Source organism: Atheta coriaria, unplaced genomic scaffold (genome assembly GCF_025399875.1).
Source record: "Atheta coriaria isolate IRGN ID8LTWV9N9 unplaced genomic scaffold, Caltech_Dcor_3.1 hic_scaffold_6_pilon, whole genome shotgun sequence".
Lineage (NCBI taxonomy): Eukaryota > Metazoa > Arthropoda > Insecta > Coleoptera > Staphylinidae > Dalotia > Dalotia coriaria.
In genome coordinates, this window is record NW_027045448.1 from 11,721,085 (window position 1) to 11,738,844 (window position 17,760).

Consider the following 17,760-nt stretch of genomic DNA (forward strand, 5'->3'; position numbering starts at 1 on the left):
CTTGTGTGTTATTTAATTTTTAAATCGTTTACGCACTGAATTTTTTGCGTTAGGTTTTAAACTTTACATTTGATATTGGTGTCGGCATCTAGTGATCATAATAATAATTAACACAGCAGGAGTGTTAGTAATGTTGGTAATCTTATCTTTATTATGGTAAACTATCATAAATAACTATTTTTACATGTTGATTTGTCAGGTTTACATGCGGAAATCAAAATATTAACCACACAATGAAGTCAAAAATACTATTCTGTTATCATAAATAATTTACAAGCAACATTGATTATTTGAAATGTAAGCGTGTGGTTGTGGTTTATTTACTGTCATTGCGACACTTCCATACACATGCAAACATCGATGCGCATAGTGGGTTGAAAATATCCCAACATCAGCATGACATCATATGCCATCAATTTGATTCGCCAGTATTCTAAAGTAATTGATTAGATAAATAAGATTAGTGATCGCAGGTATAAGTAGATATTTTTATATATAGCAACAATTTTGCAACGCTAGTTAATATTTTAACACACCGCCAAACATGGAGGACCTAAGGTAAAAATTGCAGAAAACATTCATGTTTTCACATTTGTTTATTTATTATTGTCCTACTTTCAGAATACATTTTGTCACTTACAACGTTGGTACAGCATCACCAGACGGCGATTTTCGTCCTCTGCTTGGACTCGTTGATGCAAAAGATTTGTTTGATATTTATGTCATTTCTTTACAAGAAGTTTCTGCTCAACCACAAAATTTGCTCATGGATGCATTGTATGAGGATCCATGGACTCGAAAGCTTATGGATGTCCTTGCTGGCAGGTACATTAAAATTAAGACCATTCGAATGCAAGGCCTTGTTCTCAGTGTCTTTGTCAAAGAAAAGCATTTATTAAACATAAGAGATATGGATACTGGTTACAAACGTACTGGTTTTTCAGGAATGTGGGTGGGTTTATCTTTATTTTTTATTATTGCATATTATCAGTCTAATGCACTTCTAAAATATAAACTAATTTTTGTAGGGAAATAAAGGAGCTGTCAGTATTAGACTTGGTATTTATGGAACAACTCTCTGTTTTGTAAATTCACATTTAAGTCCACATGATAATCAATTATCTGATAGAATTGATGACTATAATGATATTATAAAGGAACAAGAGTTTAATTTAAAGGGCCAAGATAAAATTTTATACCATGAGTAAGAATGTACCATAGAAGTTTTCATGTAACATTACTTTCACAATATTTATTTAGTTACATTTTCTGGATGGGTGATCTAAATTTTCGCCTAGACGAAAATTTCGATAAGAATCCCGAAGAAATAGAACGCATGATTGAAAAGGGCGAATTGGATGAATTGTTTAAACATGATCAGTTGCATCAAGTCAGAAGGACCAAGCAAGCGTTTTCAGAGTTCAGCGAACTTCAACCCAAATTTGCACCAACATTCAAATTTGAAGTGGGTGAATGCAGTTACGATCATAAGTATGTTGGCGTGCATGTTTCTTAATTAAATAGTTTATTTAATTAATTAGAAAGGAGAAAGTTGATTTTATGCGCTAATTAATTTTATAGGCGCCGACCGGCTTGGTGCGATCGTATTCTTTACAAATATAACGAGAGGAACTACGAGAACGTGAAATTACATGCTGAACAAAAATCTTATCTGTCGCATCCATATTACTGCTTTAGTGATCATAAACCGGTCACGGCTGATTTTATAATCAAGGTAAGTGACATATCTTGTCATTGATATTTCAAACTATACTATTTATTTAATACATGTTAGGTGTTTGCTGATTATGGAGAGGAGGTAATTAAGTTCTCCAAAATACCTTTCTGGTGGGACAACGAAGATAACACTGTAACATATGAGTTTACTCGAAAATGCGATGTTAACCGCGATGATTGGATTGGAGTCTATAAAGTAATAATTTGATAACATAATTTACACACACAAGATATTGATATACAATTCTTATCTAGGTGAACTTTAATAGCATCGATGAGTACGAGTATTACGAATATGTACCAAAACCATCGACTCCTGCACAAACGCCCAAACATAGTCCTCGTCCGACCACGAAACATCCTCACGAGGCCAGCTGCTCCACGGCTCTGGGCGCGCTTGGTTTGTTACAAAAAAGTAGCATTACCTTTTCGCCAAATAGCAGCAAGAAGTATACGGGCAAATATCGTTTAGTTTACATCAGCGAAACTGAAGATAAAATACGCAGCGTACTAGGCATGAGCGAGCCGTTTGAGATCAAAGAGCATTCCGATTAAGGACAATTTGCTTGTAAATTGTTTTAGATTAGATTTTATCCTAATTGACCACAGGCTAATGGAAAAAAATTGTTCAAAACACTTAAGAGATTGTTGACAATTAAAAGAGTTTACCTACTTTTGAACCAACTAGCTGACACATCAAGCGCGCGTACCTATATATCAATGAATAACTTGCCTAGAGCGAACAATTTTAATTTTGATATAATTTTTTATATATTGGCGGGAACTATATGCTATTCGCATGCAAACGCATTGTTGCAGATTGCAAATGATTGTGATAAAGCAAACAATATAGCAAATTGTTGTTATTTATATACTATTTTTAGAGGGATTCTGGTTTATTACTTTGTTATATGTGTTATTTTTGATATTTATTTGTTTTATTTTGGCGTAAGAAACGAAATGATTCTTTCAATGTTCAAATTTTTATATTCGTCTACTATGCTTTTGTATCGCACGTATTTAAATGTAATCGTATACAGGTAGTTTAAATTGGTGATTGCAAGTTTGTAGTTGTTGATCATACTAATGAAATATATGCCATTAAATGTTACATCCTTATTCCATAATTTTAATATTTTGACTTGGTTTAAAAACTAACCGGCTTGGAAGCTAAATCGGTCAACACTTTAATTGTTTATTTGATGATCCTGGGATTGAAACCAAGAGCCGGAGATTATCAACATTATGTGAGCATGTTTTGATGTTTTTATCGAATACTAACATGTTTTTGAATGCGGTGTATGTAACCACAACTATGTTCAATCAATTTGAAATGGCAAAATAATTCAAAAACTGCGAAACAGTTTTTATTCCAGTTTAGTTTGGCGCACGTACCTAACAGTACATTAATTGTACCTCTAAACAAATTGTTTCAAGGTTTAGGCCGTCAAATATTAGCGATCCCACTTTTACGTATGCTAGTGTCATCGTATACTATTTGTAAGTTACTGTAATCAGTAATTAATCCGCAATCAACACATCACATGCTTTCAATTATTTCCTCACATCGTCAAATCCCAGGTTTGTAACGTTAGTTACACAAACACCACAGTATCAAACATGGAAAATCTAAGGTAATCTGATCAGAAATATTTCGAAGTTGTTTTTTACATTGCAAATGTTTGTTTACGTTTAGAATACACTGTGTCACTTATAATGTACAAAGAGGAAAACCCGACGCCGATTTTGGATCGCTTCTTGTACTTAACGGTGAAAATGATGTCGATTTTTATGTTATATCTTTTCAAGAAGTACCAATTGACTTGGTAAAGGATTCATTGCATGAGGATATATGGACTAGGAAGTTTATGGCTTTATTAGGTAGCAGACACATTAAAATTAAAACTATAAAAGTTAAACAAATAGGGCTAGTTTTAAATGTGTTTGCGAACGCAAAACATTTGTCACATATAAGTGATATCGACTCGTCGGTAAGTTCATTAATTAATTTTGTATGTTTAATAACAACAAAAATAATTCAAGGCAAGTCATAGAATTGTCATCGTTCGATTTTGTATTTATGGTACACAAATCTGTTTTGTTAATTCGCACTTAAGTCCGCATGATAATCGATTGTCAAATCGTATTCAAGAATATAATGATGCAATACAAAATCAAGAGTTTCATGTACGGGAATTTGCAAAGATTTTGAATCATGAGTAAGTTCTCATAATTGCGAAGTATCATTACTAACATAATATTAATGTATGTTTAGTTATACTATTTGGATGGGTGATTTAAATTTTCGCCTAACTGAGAGTTATGATAAGAATCCAGAGGAAATTGAACAACTTGTTGAAAGGGGCGAGTTAGCAGAGTTACGCCAACATGATCAGTTACTAGAGGCCAAAAGAACAAAACAAGCATTCGCAGAGTTCACCGAGGAAGATTTTAAATTTGCACCGACATTCAAGTTCAAAGTTGGTCAAGGCAGTTATGATCATAAGTAAGCGGGTTTGAAAATACTTTTTTAACTAGAAATTTGATTTAATGTTATGACAATTTAATTTTACAGGCGTCGGCCAGCTTGGTGTGATCGTATGCTTTACAAATTTAATGAGAGTAACGTAAACTTACACATTGAACAAAAATCTTATCAGTCGCATCCCGACTACACCCTCAGTGATCATAAACCAGTCACGGCTGATTTTGTAATTAAGGTGGGTGATTATAAAATTGCTTTTCTTTTTTGTATCAATTAATACAAATAATAATGTTAGGTATTTGCGGATTATGGAGAAGAAGTAATCAAGTTCCCTAAAATACCTTTCTGGTGGGACAACGAGGATAACACTGTTACATACGAGTTTAGCAGGAAATTCGTCATTAATCGCAATGATTGGATTGGCGTTTACAAAGTATTTATTTGATAATCAAAATTTACACAAACAAAAATACTTTTCTAAAATTCTTATTTAGGAGAACTTTAATAGCATCGATGAATACGAGTTCCACGAACACGTGGCGAAACCAGCGAGTCCTTCACCTAAGGCCAAACAGGAATTAAGTCCTCGCTTGAAAACAAAGCAGCCACAGACGGCTAGCTCAACAGTATTAGATGAGCATGATCCCATTCAAAAAATCAGCATTACTTTTAAGGCAAACACCCACAACAAATATACAGGCAAGTACCGCTTAATTTATATGGGCGAAACCGAGGATAAAGTGTGGAGCATTCTGGGCATGAGCGACCTGTTTGAGATCAGAGAGCATTCCAAGAAATAATACTACTGGTAATTTGTTATATTTTAATCCGATTTACTGCATGGTATTGACAAAAAATTAGATAAAATGCTAACGCTTGATACTAATCTTTAGAATTATTAACAATGTGTAATCTTAGATGCTAGAGAATATAAAAGATATCGTGTATTTCTAGCCATGCGTTTGATCGTCCTCAACGAAATCTCTGGCAACATCCTTCGACACGCATTCCACGTGACTAACTTTGTTACGAAACTTAACGCCGTAGTATTTATTAGCATGCTCCAACAGTTCAGGTCTAAAAGTAGTAGTGATAAACTGCGCCTCATCTGTTAACTCATGAATCATATTCGCAACCGCGAAACGATGCTGCGCGTCAAGCGCCTGATCGATTTCATCGAACAAATAGAAAGGCGCCGGGTCGCATTTTTGAATAGCAAAAATCAACGCCAATGCAACCAGCGATTTCTGCCCTCCTGACAACTGATTCATCTCTTTCATCTCTGCATCGGAGTCGGTAAAAGACACTTTAATTCCTATACCTGTGTACACGTCAGCTGTATCTTCCGGTGCAATTTCGCCACCTTCATCATCGTCAATCTTTCTGATGATCAATTTACCCTTTCCAACCGGAACTAATTTTTTAAACACTTCGCTGAAGAATCGCGATATTTGTTTGAATGTGAATTGTATAGCTTCAGTTTTACGTTGATCAAGAGATGTAAGGAGTTCTTTAATCTTTTCATTTCCACGATCTAACTCATCCTTCCGCTTCGTTAGTTTTTCCTTTTGGTCAGAAAAACTCATAAATTGGTCAAGTGCTTTTTTATTTACGTGCGCGAACTTCTTTAGCTCATTGTTAGTCTTTTCAAGTTCACGGAAAAGCGTTCTGGAAGACATTCTGGAAAATCGCTGCACAGATTCACCGGATGGCATAGCACCTAATGCTTGAATCTTTTTAACATACTCTTCTATAGATTCCTCTAACATCCGCTGCTTTGTTGCGTACTTCTCCAAATGTCGCGCGTCTTCATTGATTTTTTCTTCCGCTTCTTTCTCAGACTTTTTCCATCTATCTAACTCGCTCTGTTCACTTTTTAACTTTTTCGACAACTCCTTAATCTTTGCATCGGCTGCTGTTGTATCGCTGTTAACCTTCGCGATCTTTTTATCCACTTCAGTAAGCTCCGTTTTGCAATTTACCAGTTGGCGCTTTCGATCTTCTAGAGAAATTTCCTGCAAAGCATGTAATACTTCATCGCGACGTCGAATGAGATTGTTGGTTAACAGATTCTCAAGTTTATTTTTTTCTGCCTCAAGTTTCATACGGCTCGAAAACGCCTCCTTGTTCTCTTTCTGCAAGCGCTGAATATCATCGTTTAGATTATCCACCTCTTGTTGATCAGCTACGGACAACTGCGATAACAATTCCTGGTGCAACTCAGATTCTAAACCCTCCTTGGTGGTTTGCATAGCTTCCAAATTAGAAGTACACTGAGCGAGTGATCTTTCCTTGGACCCACGGAAACGCTCAATGCTAGATACTTGCTCTTTCATTAAACGAATTTCTCCCTTAACTTTGTCGTAAATTGCTTTCGATTTACTGTTTTTCGTTTCTGTCTTCTGCATATCAGAGACGATGTTATTAATCGCGGTTTCGGTTGTTTGCAATTCTTCGCGTAGTGTAGCGAGTTCCTTCTCACATTGTGTAACTTGTTCCATCAATTCAGTACGCGTCTTTTGCATCTCCAAACGCGACCTAGACGTGTTGAAGTATCCACCAGTGAGAGAACCCTTGGAACTCACTTGATCACCGTCCAATGTAACACAATCCAAACCCGTAGAACGCGCCAATTTTGTAGCAACATCCAAATTACGGCAAATTAATGTTTTACCGAACAAATAACGCATTGCCTTGTCATATTTCTCATCGTAGTTAAGTTTTGAAACCATTGGAATCGCATCCTATGAAAATTCAAGCCACAAATCAATAAAATATTACAATAAAAATGATATAAAGTTAACTTACACCATCATCAGGATAATCCTGACCTCGTACATTCAAACGATTGAGCGGCATGAAAGTAACTTCTCCAGGCAATTTCTGTTGGTTCATTTCCTTCAAAATCTGTGTACCAACTCGATCGGACTCAATCACATGATGGAAAAGACGGTTACCAGCTGTAACTTCCACGGCGGTATAAATTGTTTTCTCGCAATGGAAATTTTCAATAACAAGACCGTAATAAGACTTAGCAATTTCAGCTTCGCGTCCTCCTCGCGAATTAAAAGTGTCCAATACTTTCTTTACAGAGTCACGTCCGTTAAGAATTGGTTTTCCTGCCATGGATCGTAAAGATTGATCAGCTTTCAATAAATCATCTTTAAGACTTCCAAAATTTTGCTGAACATTATTTTCTTTACGCCACAACTCACTGAAACATTAGTTATTTAGTACATATAAATATAAAGTATAAATTGATCTTACTTTCTGGTACTGTGATGTTGATCTTTACTCTTTTTCAATTCATAGATCGACTTGTTGTGTTCGTCGATGCAAACTTTTTGTCTTTCCATTTCTTGTGTCTGTTCTTCGATTTTCTTATTGAGGCTGATGGCGTTTGCACCGTCCCGGCGCAAATCTTCAGAAATACGTTCTTTGTGATCGACTTTGTCTTTTATCTGTTTATTAAGCGATCTGTAAAGTAAAAAAAGTTAACATTTGCTTGGTATGGTATAATTATTGACTTGAGTTATATACTTGAGTTCGTTCTGAATCCATTTATCTCGATCGTCTTTTGAAGCAAATTGACTTCCTCTACCCTGTTTAGCGTACAATTCTTTGCGCTTCTGTTCTTTTAGTGTTAATTCGCGTGTACATTCCTCCTCCCGCTTTCGCATCATTTCATATTGTGGCTTCACCTTTTCTAATTCCTGTTCTTTCTCCTTGATGGACACCTCGAGCCTGTTGAGTTCACTCTCTGCCCTTTCCTTAGACTTGTTATCACCTTGTACTTCATCAGATAAATCCTTGATAGTTAAATCCAATTTAGCTTTCTCTTTATGTAAATGCTGCAGATCATTTGCTGATATATCTCTTTCCTCTTTTAATGCAGAAAATTCCTTTTTGGAGTCTTTAACTTTCTTTGCAAAAGTTTTAATGTTATCCTGTGCCTTTTTCAAATTTGTAGCTAAATTGTTCTGTTCATTGGATGATTCGTTGCGTTGACGTTCTAAATCTTCGAGTTTTCGTTTTTGCTCATTGAGTTCAATTTCAAGGATAAAGTATTCGATTGCGCGCCGATTTTTATCATGATTTTGATATAACTTTAACTCTTCTTTTTCTTCCTCAAGTGTGCTCAAACGCTCCGTGATTGTTGCAAGAAATTCTTCTATTTTTTCAAGTTTCGTTTCAGTTTCTTTCAAAATACCAAGGGATTCTTCACGTCGTTCATCGTATACTCTTGTACCGGCAACTTCACGAAGCAGTTTGAGTCGATGAGAGTCTGGTGATGTAGCCATTTGATTAATCTATGAAAACAACGTATTTATAAACGTTTTAATTAATATTCCAACAAAGAACCAATACCTTTCCCTGTTTGACAATGTAATATGGATTAGAATTTGAAAATCCGGCAGATTCTAACAAATTCATAACTTCACTCCTAGGCACAACCTTTTTGTTTAAACAATATTGATCCTTCTTTGCTCCAATTACTCTCCTCAAGAAAATTTCATCTTGTTCAATCTGGGAAAGCATATATTATACATTATTTAGTTTAGACACTATTAAATCTATTACTCAAACAATGAATAATAGACCATTTTTTCACTTACGGGAACTCTGTTGTCAGAATTATCAAAGATTATTTCCACATAAGCAGTGCCAACTCTAGGACCTGTACCTTCATGAAGTAGAGATTGCCTTTGCTCAGGCCTGAGATGTGAGTATTCATCACTCAAAACAAATTGAATGGCTGTAAAAATTAAGCCAGGTTTTTACTTTAAGCTTAGCAATAAATACTGGTAACTTACCATAGAAGAAGTTGCTCTTTCCTGAGCCATTTCTACCCACAACTACATTGTGCCTTTTATCAAATGGCTCCACTACAGTCTGATCTCTGTAGCTTTTGAAGCCTTGGATAATGACCTAAAATTATATGCACATATATATATATGTTTAGAAGCTTTAAATATTTATGCACAACCATGCAATTTAACTATGGTCACTAGCAAAACTTACCTGTTTTATGTGCATTTTGTTCAATTTCTAAATGAATTGATTATTATAAGCACATTTCATTATACCATACCAGTAGGTACTAAATTATAAGTTAAACTTATTAAAAACAATAATGTTGTTAGTTTTAGCGGTAAAAACACCTCTAAAGCCAGTGACGCCAAGCAAGCTTTCGTTCTAGTGATAAATGAAGAAGCTTTTGTTGGTGCAGAGTCAGACTTAAAAGAGTTCAACTAAAAAATAGAAAACAAAATATCATCGTATCTAACTTTATTTTAAAGTATTTAACCAATGTATAAGGGTTTTTATAATTATTTTAAATAGAATTTAAATTAAAACAAAACTTTAGAAATAAAAATGTATTTTTGTTAATTTGATGGTACTGCCCTGCTTGAAATTAACCAACGTAACCCAGATAAAAGCCCCTAAAATGTTTATATGGTTACATGTAATGTAGGTTGCATACTTTGTGTTCTTGCTTGCTTGTGGCACATGTTCAAATAACCAAACAAATAATTCATAACAGTCGTCGTTAATATTAATTCAAAATCCATTAATTATGGCAAAATTGGGTTCTTATTATGGTTTATGTCCCATAATTGATCAAAAAAGTCTGCTGGGAATTAATAATGATTCAGAATCAGGGCAAGTTCTTGTCACACTTGGCAAAAACATTGCCATCAAATATAAGGTATTGTTATTATAACTTTATTTAAACTTAATTTTCAATAATAAAATATTAAAATAGCTTTCAGATCAGAAACAGTTAATTAGTTGGCGCACCAAAGATAAATTCACCTCTCCAGTAATTTACTGCACAGAGAAACAACAATATTGTGCAGTCTTTAATCAAATGTACCTGAAGTTATGGAATGATGAAGGTGAACATTTGGACAAACACAAAAAATTAAAGGTAGATAACTATTCATTTTAAATTTTCTGTAAATTAAATCTTGAAAAATATGTTTTCTAGTTTAACAAACCAATTCACACTCTTGTAAACTGCAAAAATCACACATTTGTTGTGTTTCAAAATGGTGCTATTATTCTGCTAGATAAAGCACTAGAAACTCGTAAGGAATTAGAACCAGTTGCAGTTGTCCAAGAGAATGAAACTATTTCAGATGTTCTTATCATTCAACATAAGAATAAATTGTTTGGTGGACTGATATTAGAAAGTGTAAATCACAAAACAATTGTTTTTGACATTCTTGATGATACAACAGAAAATATTAGACTTGTTCTAGACAAAGATGGCGTTGATTTGTCCGGATATGTGTTGTCTATGAACAATATTCAGGAAATTGTTCTCTTGACTTTGTGTAAGTTTATGTTAATTATTTATTAACATCTGTTTAAATGCGAATTCTTTTAGGGTCTGATGGAAAAATGTTTTCACATTCACTAAATGGTAAAAATGAAGAAACATTTATAACAGTTTTAGATTCAATCTCTTGCAAGGAAGCTGTAACAATGTTCGCATTAAATGAGGATTATGTAGCTATGTACGGCGCGGATAATTCTCAAGAGGGTGCACTCTTAATCATCTACAATATTCAATTTAAAGTAACGCAGTGCAAACAACCTTTCAAGTTATACACCAGCGGAACAAAACTCTGGTGTCTCGAAAACAATTTATTTTTATGTGTTGGACAAAATTTAGCGGTTGTCCCGCATCATTTAAGCACCGAACATTTAGCAACTTTAGTTGGCAGCCACAAAGTCAAAATCAACGATCCTGATATTACAATTGTCCAGGAACTTATTGCGACTAACTGGGACGATACAAAACGATCAAAACAGAAAAAAACCGCCTACAACGATCGAGTACAAGAGTTATCACAACAAGGGTGGCCAGAAACTGCAATCATTGAAGATATTTTACCTAAACATATGCAAGAAAATGACTTGCAGTCGATTGAAAAGTGTCTAGGATACTTTGAAGACATCCCGGAATATTTTCGCGTGAAACTGTTAAATTATTTACTGTCACTTGATAGTGAACAGTTTAATTCCAAGGTGACCGATGAGAAATTGCCTGATTCTCTCGCACCGATCGAGCGGTGTCACCTGATTGATAAGATTTTAATGTCTCCTCATAGTAGTATTGTTCTTTTACCACAATTACGTGCGCATATGTCCTTGAATAACGCTTTATTACTTCTAAGGTATATCTGTTACCTATTATCTGAAGATGGGCACATTCTAGGAGAAAACGTTACTGAAGTTGAACGAAAATTAATCGATTGGGGTTGTGTGCTTCTAGATGCAAATTATCAGAAGTTTATTCTGACTAAGGATCAGAAAATCGTTGAGATTCTGAACTATTTCAATCAATTGGTTAAAGCTAATCTATGCTGTATAGATCAACTTCAGGAATTGTCGCCAATTGTTTCTAGTTTGAACAGCGGAAACTATCAAAAGAATAAGTTGCTTAACAATGCAACTTATTCGATTGAAGAAATCAAATTGTATTGAATTTTAATACACTAAACATTAAAACTACGTCAAATACAAATATTATTTAAATTTATTTATATTTAAATCTATTTAACAAAGTTAGTAATATAATAATAATAGTATAGGGAACATCTTCACGTCGTACTTCAAAAATTTACATATTAATGTTACATAAGATACAGGTGTTATCTTCACACACACGCTCAGTGGTACCGCTCCCATCTCCTCGTTTTCAATTCAATGCCTATCATAATAATAACTTCTGACTGGACTGACATTTAATAATATTAACAATATAATATACCTTTTTTTATAAATAGTTAATCATTCTGGTTTAATTCGCCGTTACTTTGCTTGCGTGCATAATTATTTCTTTTTTTTTACTTTTGTACAACGTTTTTATTTATTTATTCACATTTGCACCGGTGGTATCTATGCAGTTTAATAACTAGTCACTATCTCATTATATAAATTAGTAATCCTCATCTAAAATGACAATTAAATAATTTCTTAAAAATCGTGTTTACAATGTTTAGAAAATAATATGCAGAATTGTGTGTTAAAAATCGTATTTACAATCCATCAAAACAAAGAAATTAATATTTCAAGATTTAAAAAACAAAAGAAGGAATGATCGACTTGCACGCACTGATACTGACAGCATAATGCAGCGAGCTAAACAATTGAATCAATGAGCAGAATGAAGTAATATATTAACAATCGTGAGGCGGAGACGCAATCAAAACTATGTCAATTTGCTAAAAACAAATCGGAAACGCGTGCATCGCCTCCACTCCTAACTAACTACGCCGTCGTTAAATCTAGTTTTGTCAGCCTTTATGGACGTCGATGGTCACAGTCACATCGACCTTCCGTCTTACTTAGTGGTTAGCAGCTGAATCACTTGTTGCGCACCGTATCACAGCGCCGGTAAAATAAGAGATACGGCACGCGCGTACCATGCGGCTTCAGTACTTGCTCCTCCTGCACGGTCTTCACCGACGAATCGTCGAAACGCAGCCAGCTTGCGTATCCGACATGATAGGCGTCAGTAAGATAGTGGCCTTTGGTCGCCTCCTTTCCATCGTGGTATACAACCGCAAACAGCTTGTACTGTTTTTCTTTTGGTTGATAATTCATTTTTTGTGATAACAATTCTAAACAGAAGCGCACAAAGGTTTCTATCGCAGTCGTTCAAAGATAAAATATGTTTACTTACTCGCATCAATTTTTAAATCGACTGGAAATTCCAATGCTTTAACAATTTTTGTACAGCCATCCATTTTGAAATCGAAACACTTCAAATGCAGGATCAACACGACGGGTAATTCTTCAATGGTGACTTGTTGCCACGCCTCCACTTCCTCATTTGTTTTCGATGAAGTTACTCCCTCCAATTGATTTTTGCATACGAGCGCTTCTAGGGCTTCACGAACGGTATTCACTTTCTGTTAATCCAATTTAAAAAATTGTATTAGTATTTATATTAAATTATTCCTGACAATACTTACTTCAATGTTCAACTGTAAGGTGAAAAACGGTTGAATATTATTAGTGATCAAGTCACCAGTACGAAGTAGTTTCGAGCGAATGTGCCCGCCGAAAATGTCGCTGATTGGCGTGCGTACGATTTCCGTGCGCCTAGTTATGCAACCCTTGTTCTTTGGTCCGATAACCTGCCAATCGTTATCCTCTGACTTGCATTCATCTTCTTGCGCTGGCTCTGGCACACTGTTGACTTTGGGGCCCACCAATTTCATTAACTGCACAAACAATTTCAATCAATAAACGCAGTAAAAAATATCGATTCCAGAAATTACCTCTAACATTTCATCATTTAGTCCGTTCAGTAAACAACCGAGGAACTCCTCGGCGTCCTCCTGACGACCTTCGACTACGAACGAATCGCTTTGCATGCCGTTAAGCATTTTGTAGATCCAGTTCGGTTCGAACGGGCGATCATAAGTCACCACAACATTTTGTTCTTTTTTCTGCACTTTTTCCGATCGTCGGCCAACGCGTTGCGCCGCAGGCAAGAGATTAAACTCTTTAACAAACTTCACCCTGAGAATAAAAATAATGAATGTAAAATAAACATTCAATATGAAATTATTCGTATACATACAAATTGTCAATTATATGAGTGTGCTTTCTGTATTCGTTTGTAACATTCTGTCCAAGCGCATGCAGCAAGTTGTACATTGGCGGACACGCCAACAATGCCTGCAATATTGAATTGATGTAGCAGTAATTACTCCGGTTGATGAGACCACGCGGTTGCAGGCTGGTTATTTTATTGTCGGGTGTGTAATTCACCAATACCTCTGCAATAATGACATAATTGATGAAATTGAATACAAAACACTCATCAATTACTTACCTCCCATGCGATAATAATTCGGGTCACGAATTTCAGCCAGCGGTGACTTTTTGCGATTCTCCTCCACAACGGTCACACTTTCGGTATTATTATTGGATGGCAATGCATTGATAGAATTCAAATTGTTCTGATTTTTTGTTTCCACTCGCTCGGAATGATCGGTATTGTTTTTCTTATTAAAAAGACCAGCCCAAGACATACCAGCGCTTCCACTGCTAGCATTTGTTTCAGTGCTTGCAGTAGAGTTATTGGCTGGGGCAGCATTATCACTCATCGTGCTTGGACTAATTTGTGTCTCGCTTGGCGCACTGATTGTTTCCGTGTTTGTTGGTGACGCCGCATTGCTTCCGATTCCATTCGCTTGAACAGGTACGGCATCATGGCCGTTAGTCACAACAGGCGGAATTTGATTCGTTGATGGCGATACAACTTTGTTATTGGCCGGTTCAATCGGAGATGGATTTCTTACGGGCCCATTCGTAATCGGAGCTGATTGTTGTTGTTGAACCTGAACCTGTTGTTGAACTGGTTGCGCCTGAGGTTGTGATTGTATTTGCGAAGCTTTTGCAACTCGTTCATTACTGTTTGCCGCTGATTGCTGAATGTTTGCTGGGATGACTGGTTGTGGTTGTTGAACTGGCATTGGCGCATGTTGTTGGGGTAGTCGCACAGGGGCGCAATATTCCTGCTGTTGTTGATGATGATCGTTATGATGGCGGTTGTGGTGATATTGGTGTGGGTTCATATTGATCTTGTTGGCAGAGTCCTTGACGACTTGTGGGCCTGGCGGCATGTTGTAAATGGGATTGGCTTGAATGGGCGACGGGTATGTGGCGTAGGTGACCGGTTGCCCGCCGAAAGACATCATCGGTGCATTCACTTGCACCATCGGCATGATTGGCGTGCCGTACTGTACCTGCGGCACGAACGCCGATGGGTACATGGGGATGGTGGCCTGGTATGATTGTGGGTAGACCTGCGCCGAAATCGGACTCACATGGTTCGATATGAGCATTGGCGGCGATGGATACTGCTCGTACGACATTGGTGGCATGCCATTGTTTATGTTTGTTTGAATTGTACATTCTATAATAACATTATTACTTTATTGATTATCTGTGATAAAAACTTTTTTAAAAATTGAAGTGAATTATATTCATAAGAACTAACCAGGTTGTGGTGATTGTGTATGTTCTATCTCTTCAATCTCCTTTGACCATGGACCCTCAACACAGGGATAACTGCCCTGTAATGATGTGAGGATCCATTTCTGCTCCTCTTCATCAACACCACTGAGGTCCAGAAATTGTACATTGTACTATAAAAAAAAACAACCTGACAATAAAAGACTGCCCACAACATATTCAACAAATGATTAATGTTTATTGCTGGGACTACATGTAAGAGTTATAAATAGATGTCCTAATAAATTAATGCAGTCTGTATAGAAGAGAATAAAGTTCTAACAGAATAATTTCTTACGTTAAAAGATTTCAGGCATGAGAATTAGTAACTAAGAAATATGATAGCATGCTGGATTGGCAGCCGGGAAATTTGAGTAGAAGGGTGTGCTTTAAAAAAAGCATGTAATGTTCCGTGTGCGGTATGGCGGTTCGAGATGCCCAATGCTGCTTACCGTGTCGTAGTACGCCATGCTGATGCGATTCTCGACTACGAACCACTATTTTAAGTCCATGTTTCGGCGGGCGAAGAGTAATGTTCGGCGTTAAGCACACATTTTTCTATTTGTTTGAAAACTTTGCGACAGGGTTAGGGTTTCACGTTTTTGCCAAGATGAAGGCAGCCGCAGCCTGTCAAAATTAGAGAGAAAATTCGACTGTCACCTGGTGGAGTGGGGACTGAGGGACTTTTTGTGTAGAAACAGTAGTTGGTAGCATTGCGTCACAACGTCACTAGTACAAGATAAACTTTATTTATCCTGCAAGCATCGGTGATAACTTTTTTTGGTTTTATCAACCGCATGTTGCACTTTATAGAAAACATTTTACACACAGTAAAGAAATAGATAGTATTAGTGTCTTCAATGTTTTTAATGTTTTATGTCAACTAAAAAATATATAATCAGTATTTTCAATCAGATTCAGAGATTTTAAATTGTCTTCAAAAACTCCTTTAGTCAGATCCTTGAATAAACAAATAAAAGTAAAGAAATGTATCAAATTAAAATAATTTATTATTACCTGCTTCATACATATTATGAACGGCGGTTTTGCTTCCTTAAAATGAACAATATCTACTGTTTTGCCAGCTTTTCTCAAAATTGGATCATATGGACAGTATTTTCGTTTAATTTTCTTCACGTCGACGTCGCAAAACGCAATCACCTTATCCTTATTACTCTTATTCAGACAATTATAGAATTTCCGACCTTGTTTACCCGCATTCCAAATAGTAAATGCATTCCACTTATTTAAAACATTTTTTTCTAACTGTCTCATTCTTACATTCCAAATTGTTTCTCTATAAATATATATTTTTTAATATCGAATATATAATATTGTCATCAATAAAATCTTACTCTTTAATAGAAAAAGTTGTAGCTTCTTCATGATATCTATAAATTAGCAATGTTTCATCAACTCTAGCAACTCGTCCATCGTTATTTATATGTTCATAAAAAAATATAAGATCTTCAGGTGTACCTTTGCCCTCCTCATTAAAACCACCAATTCTAAAAACACATACATAGTATTTCATATTTTTATATAAAATATTAATACTTTTCAAAGATTTCCCTATGACAAAACCAAGTTGGCATAATAACTGTTGGACCATGAGATGTATAAATCTGTTCATTTAGTTGTTTGTCAGTTAAAGAATTAGCCCACTTTGTGTATCTTATAGTAGAGTCTTCTGGTTCCCTTTGAAATTTACTACCAATCAACTTAGAAAGTGAATATAAACATTTAAAAACTGAGCTCATAAAAATAAAATCTAAATAAAATTCTTACAGTATTTTTAGGTACTTGTTCTGCAAGTGTATATTGAGATAACACTCTATTTGGTAGCATTATATCATCCTAAAAATTGTTTTTATTTTATTTTTCTATACAAAAGAAGTATTTTTACTTACAATGTCTTGGAAACACAAATAATTTCCTGTTGAGACACCTACAGCTTGGTTTTTGGCATACCCAACTAAAATGGCTCATAAAATATAAACATATACAATTTTGTTGGTATTTATTACCTCCTTTTGGTTGTCCTGAGGTATTTGTGAACATCCTAACTTTAATATGATTATCATTAAACTTTTGTTCCCATTCTGATAAAAGTTCTGCTGTGTTATCAGTAGATGCATCATTGCAAATGCAAACTTCTAAATTCAATTTATCTTTAGCTGTTTGCTGTAATATTGAATTAAAGCAACTATCAATCCATTTTGATCCATTATGAATTGGGATGATAATTGACTGAAATTCAAGTTTTTTTGGGTCCTTTATAATTATATAATTAACTTTTACTTACTACATAAAATTTTCTGGTTAATTCGGCCTCGACAGTGATTTTTAGATCTGACATTACAATAACAATCAAATCAAAACATATTGTAGTTTATAAAAACTCACGCAAGCAGAATTCTGCAGATTACAAGTAAGTAGTAATCATGTGATTTGAAGGTTATAATATGTTTCGTTTCAAAACTAATGAAAGTAAA

General features: G+C 35.3%; 4 protein-coding genes and 1 pseudogene across 5 annotated transcripts; 2 read left to right on the forward strand and 3 right to left on the reverse strand.

The window, feature by feature from the left end:
* The first annotated feature begins 207 nt into the window (after positions 1–207).
* On the forward strand, positions 208–5,175 carry LOC135794734 (uncharacterized; annotated as a pseudogene).
* Positions 5,032–9,428, reverse strand: SMC3 (structural maintenance of chromosomes 3). The gene is made up of 8 exons (XM_065305975.1): positions 9,245–9,428; positions 9,037–9,151; positions 8,839–8,978; positions 8,591–8,749; positions 7,763–8,532; positions 7,490–7,699; positions 7,031–7,436; positions 5,032–6,966 (listed from the first exon to the last, which is right to left on the reverse strand). Exons 1-8 carry the CDS (start codon positions 9,257–9,259, stop codon positions 5,173–5,175), a joined length of 3,609 nt encoding a protein of 1,202 aa, XP_065162047.1. The 5' UTR covers positions 9,260–9,428; the 3' UTR covers positions 5,032–5,172.
* Positions 9,429–9,706: 278 nt separating this feature from the next.
* Positions 9,707–11,759, forward strand: LOC135793589 (nucleolar protein 11). Its single transcript, XM_065304602.1, has 4 exons — positions 9,707–9,932; positions 9,990–10,154; positions 10,215–10,563; positions 10,617–11,759. The coding sequence occupies exons 1-4, from the start codon at positions 9,801–9,803 to the stop codon at positions 11,717–11,719; spliced, it is 1,749 nt and encodes a 582-aa protein (XP_065160674.1). The 5' UTR covers positions 9,707–9,800; the 3' UTR covers positions 11,720–11,759.
* Usp10 (ubiquitin specific protease 10) lies at positions 11,754–15,915 on the reverse strand. The gene is made up of 8 exons (XM_065304601.1): positions 15,718–15,915; positions 15,252–15,399; positions 14,082–15,167; positions 13,827–14,025; positions 13,522–13,765; positions 13,213–13,464; positions 12,921–13,149; positions 11,754–12,858 (listed from the first exon to the last, which is right to left on the reverse strand). The coding sequence occupies exons 1-8, from the start codon at positions 15,733–15,735 to the stop codon at positions 12,602–12,604; spliced, it is 2,433 nt and encodes an 810-aa protein (XP_065160673.1). The 5' UTR covers positions 15,736–15,915; the 3' UTR covers positions 11,754–12,601.
* Positions 15,916–16,113: 198 nt separating this feature from the next.
* Positions 16,114–17,731, reverse strand: LOC135793857 (queuosine-tRNA galactosyltransferase-like). Of its 2 annotated transcripts, none has more exons than XM_065304968.1 (8): positions 17,571–17,731; positions 17,293–17,515; positions 17,176–17,240; positions 17,054–17,122; positions 16,823–16,986; positions 16,621–16,773; positions 16,283–16,562; positions 16,114–16,225 (listed from the first exon to the last, which is right to left on the reverse strand). In XM_065304968.1, the coding sequence occupies exons 1-8, from the start codon at positions 17,622–17,624 to the stop codon at positions 16,145–16,147; spliced, it is 1,089 nt and encodes a 362-aa protein (XP_065161040.1). In that variant the 5' UTR covers positions 17,625–17,731; the 3' UTR covers positions 16,114–16,144. The 2 variants fall into 2 exon arrangements, with proteins under 2 accessions (XP_065161040.1, XP_065161041.1); XM_065304969.1 differs by having other exon boundaries at positions 17,293–17,449; positions 17,571–17,729.
* Between the last annotated feature and the right edge of the window lie 29 nt (positions 17,732–17,760).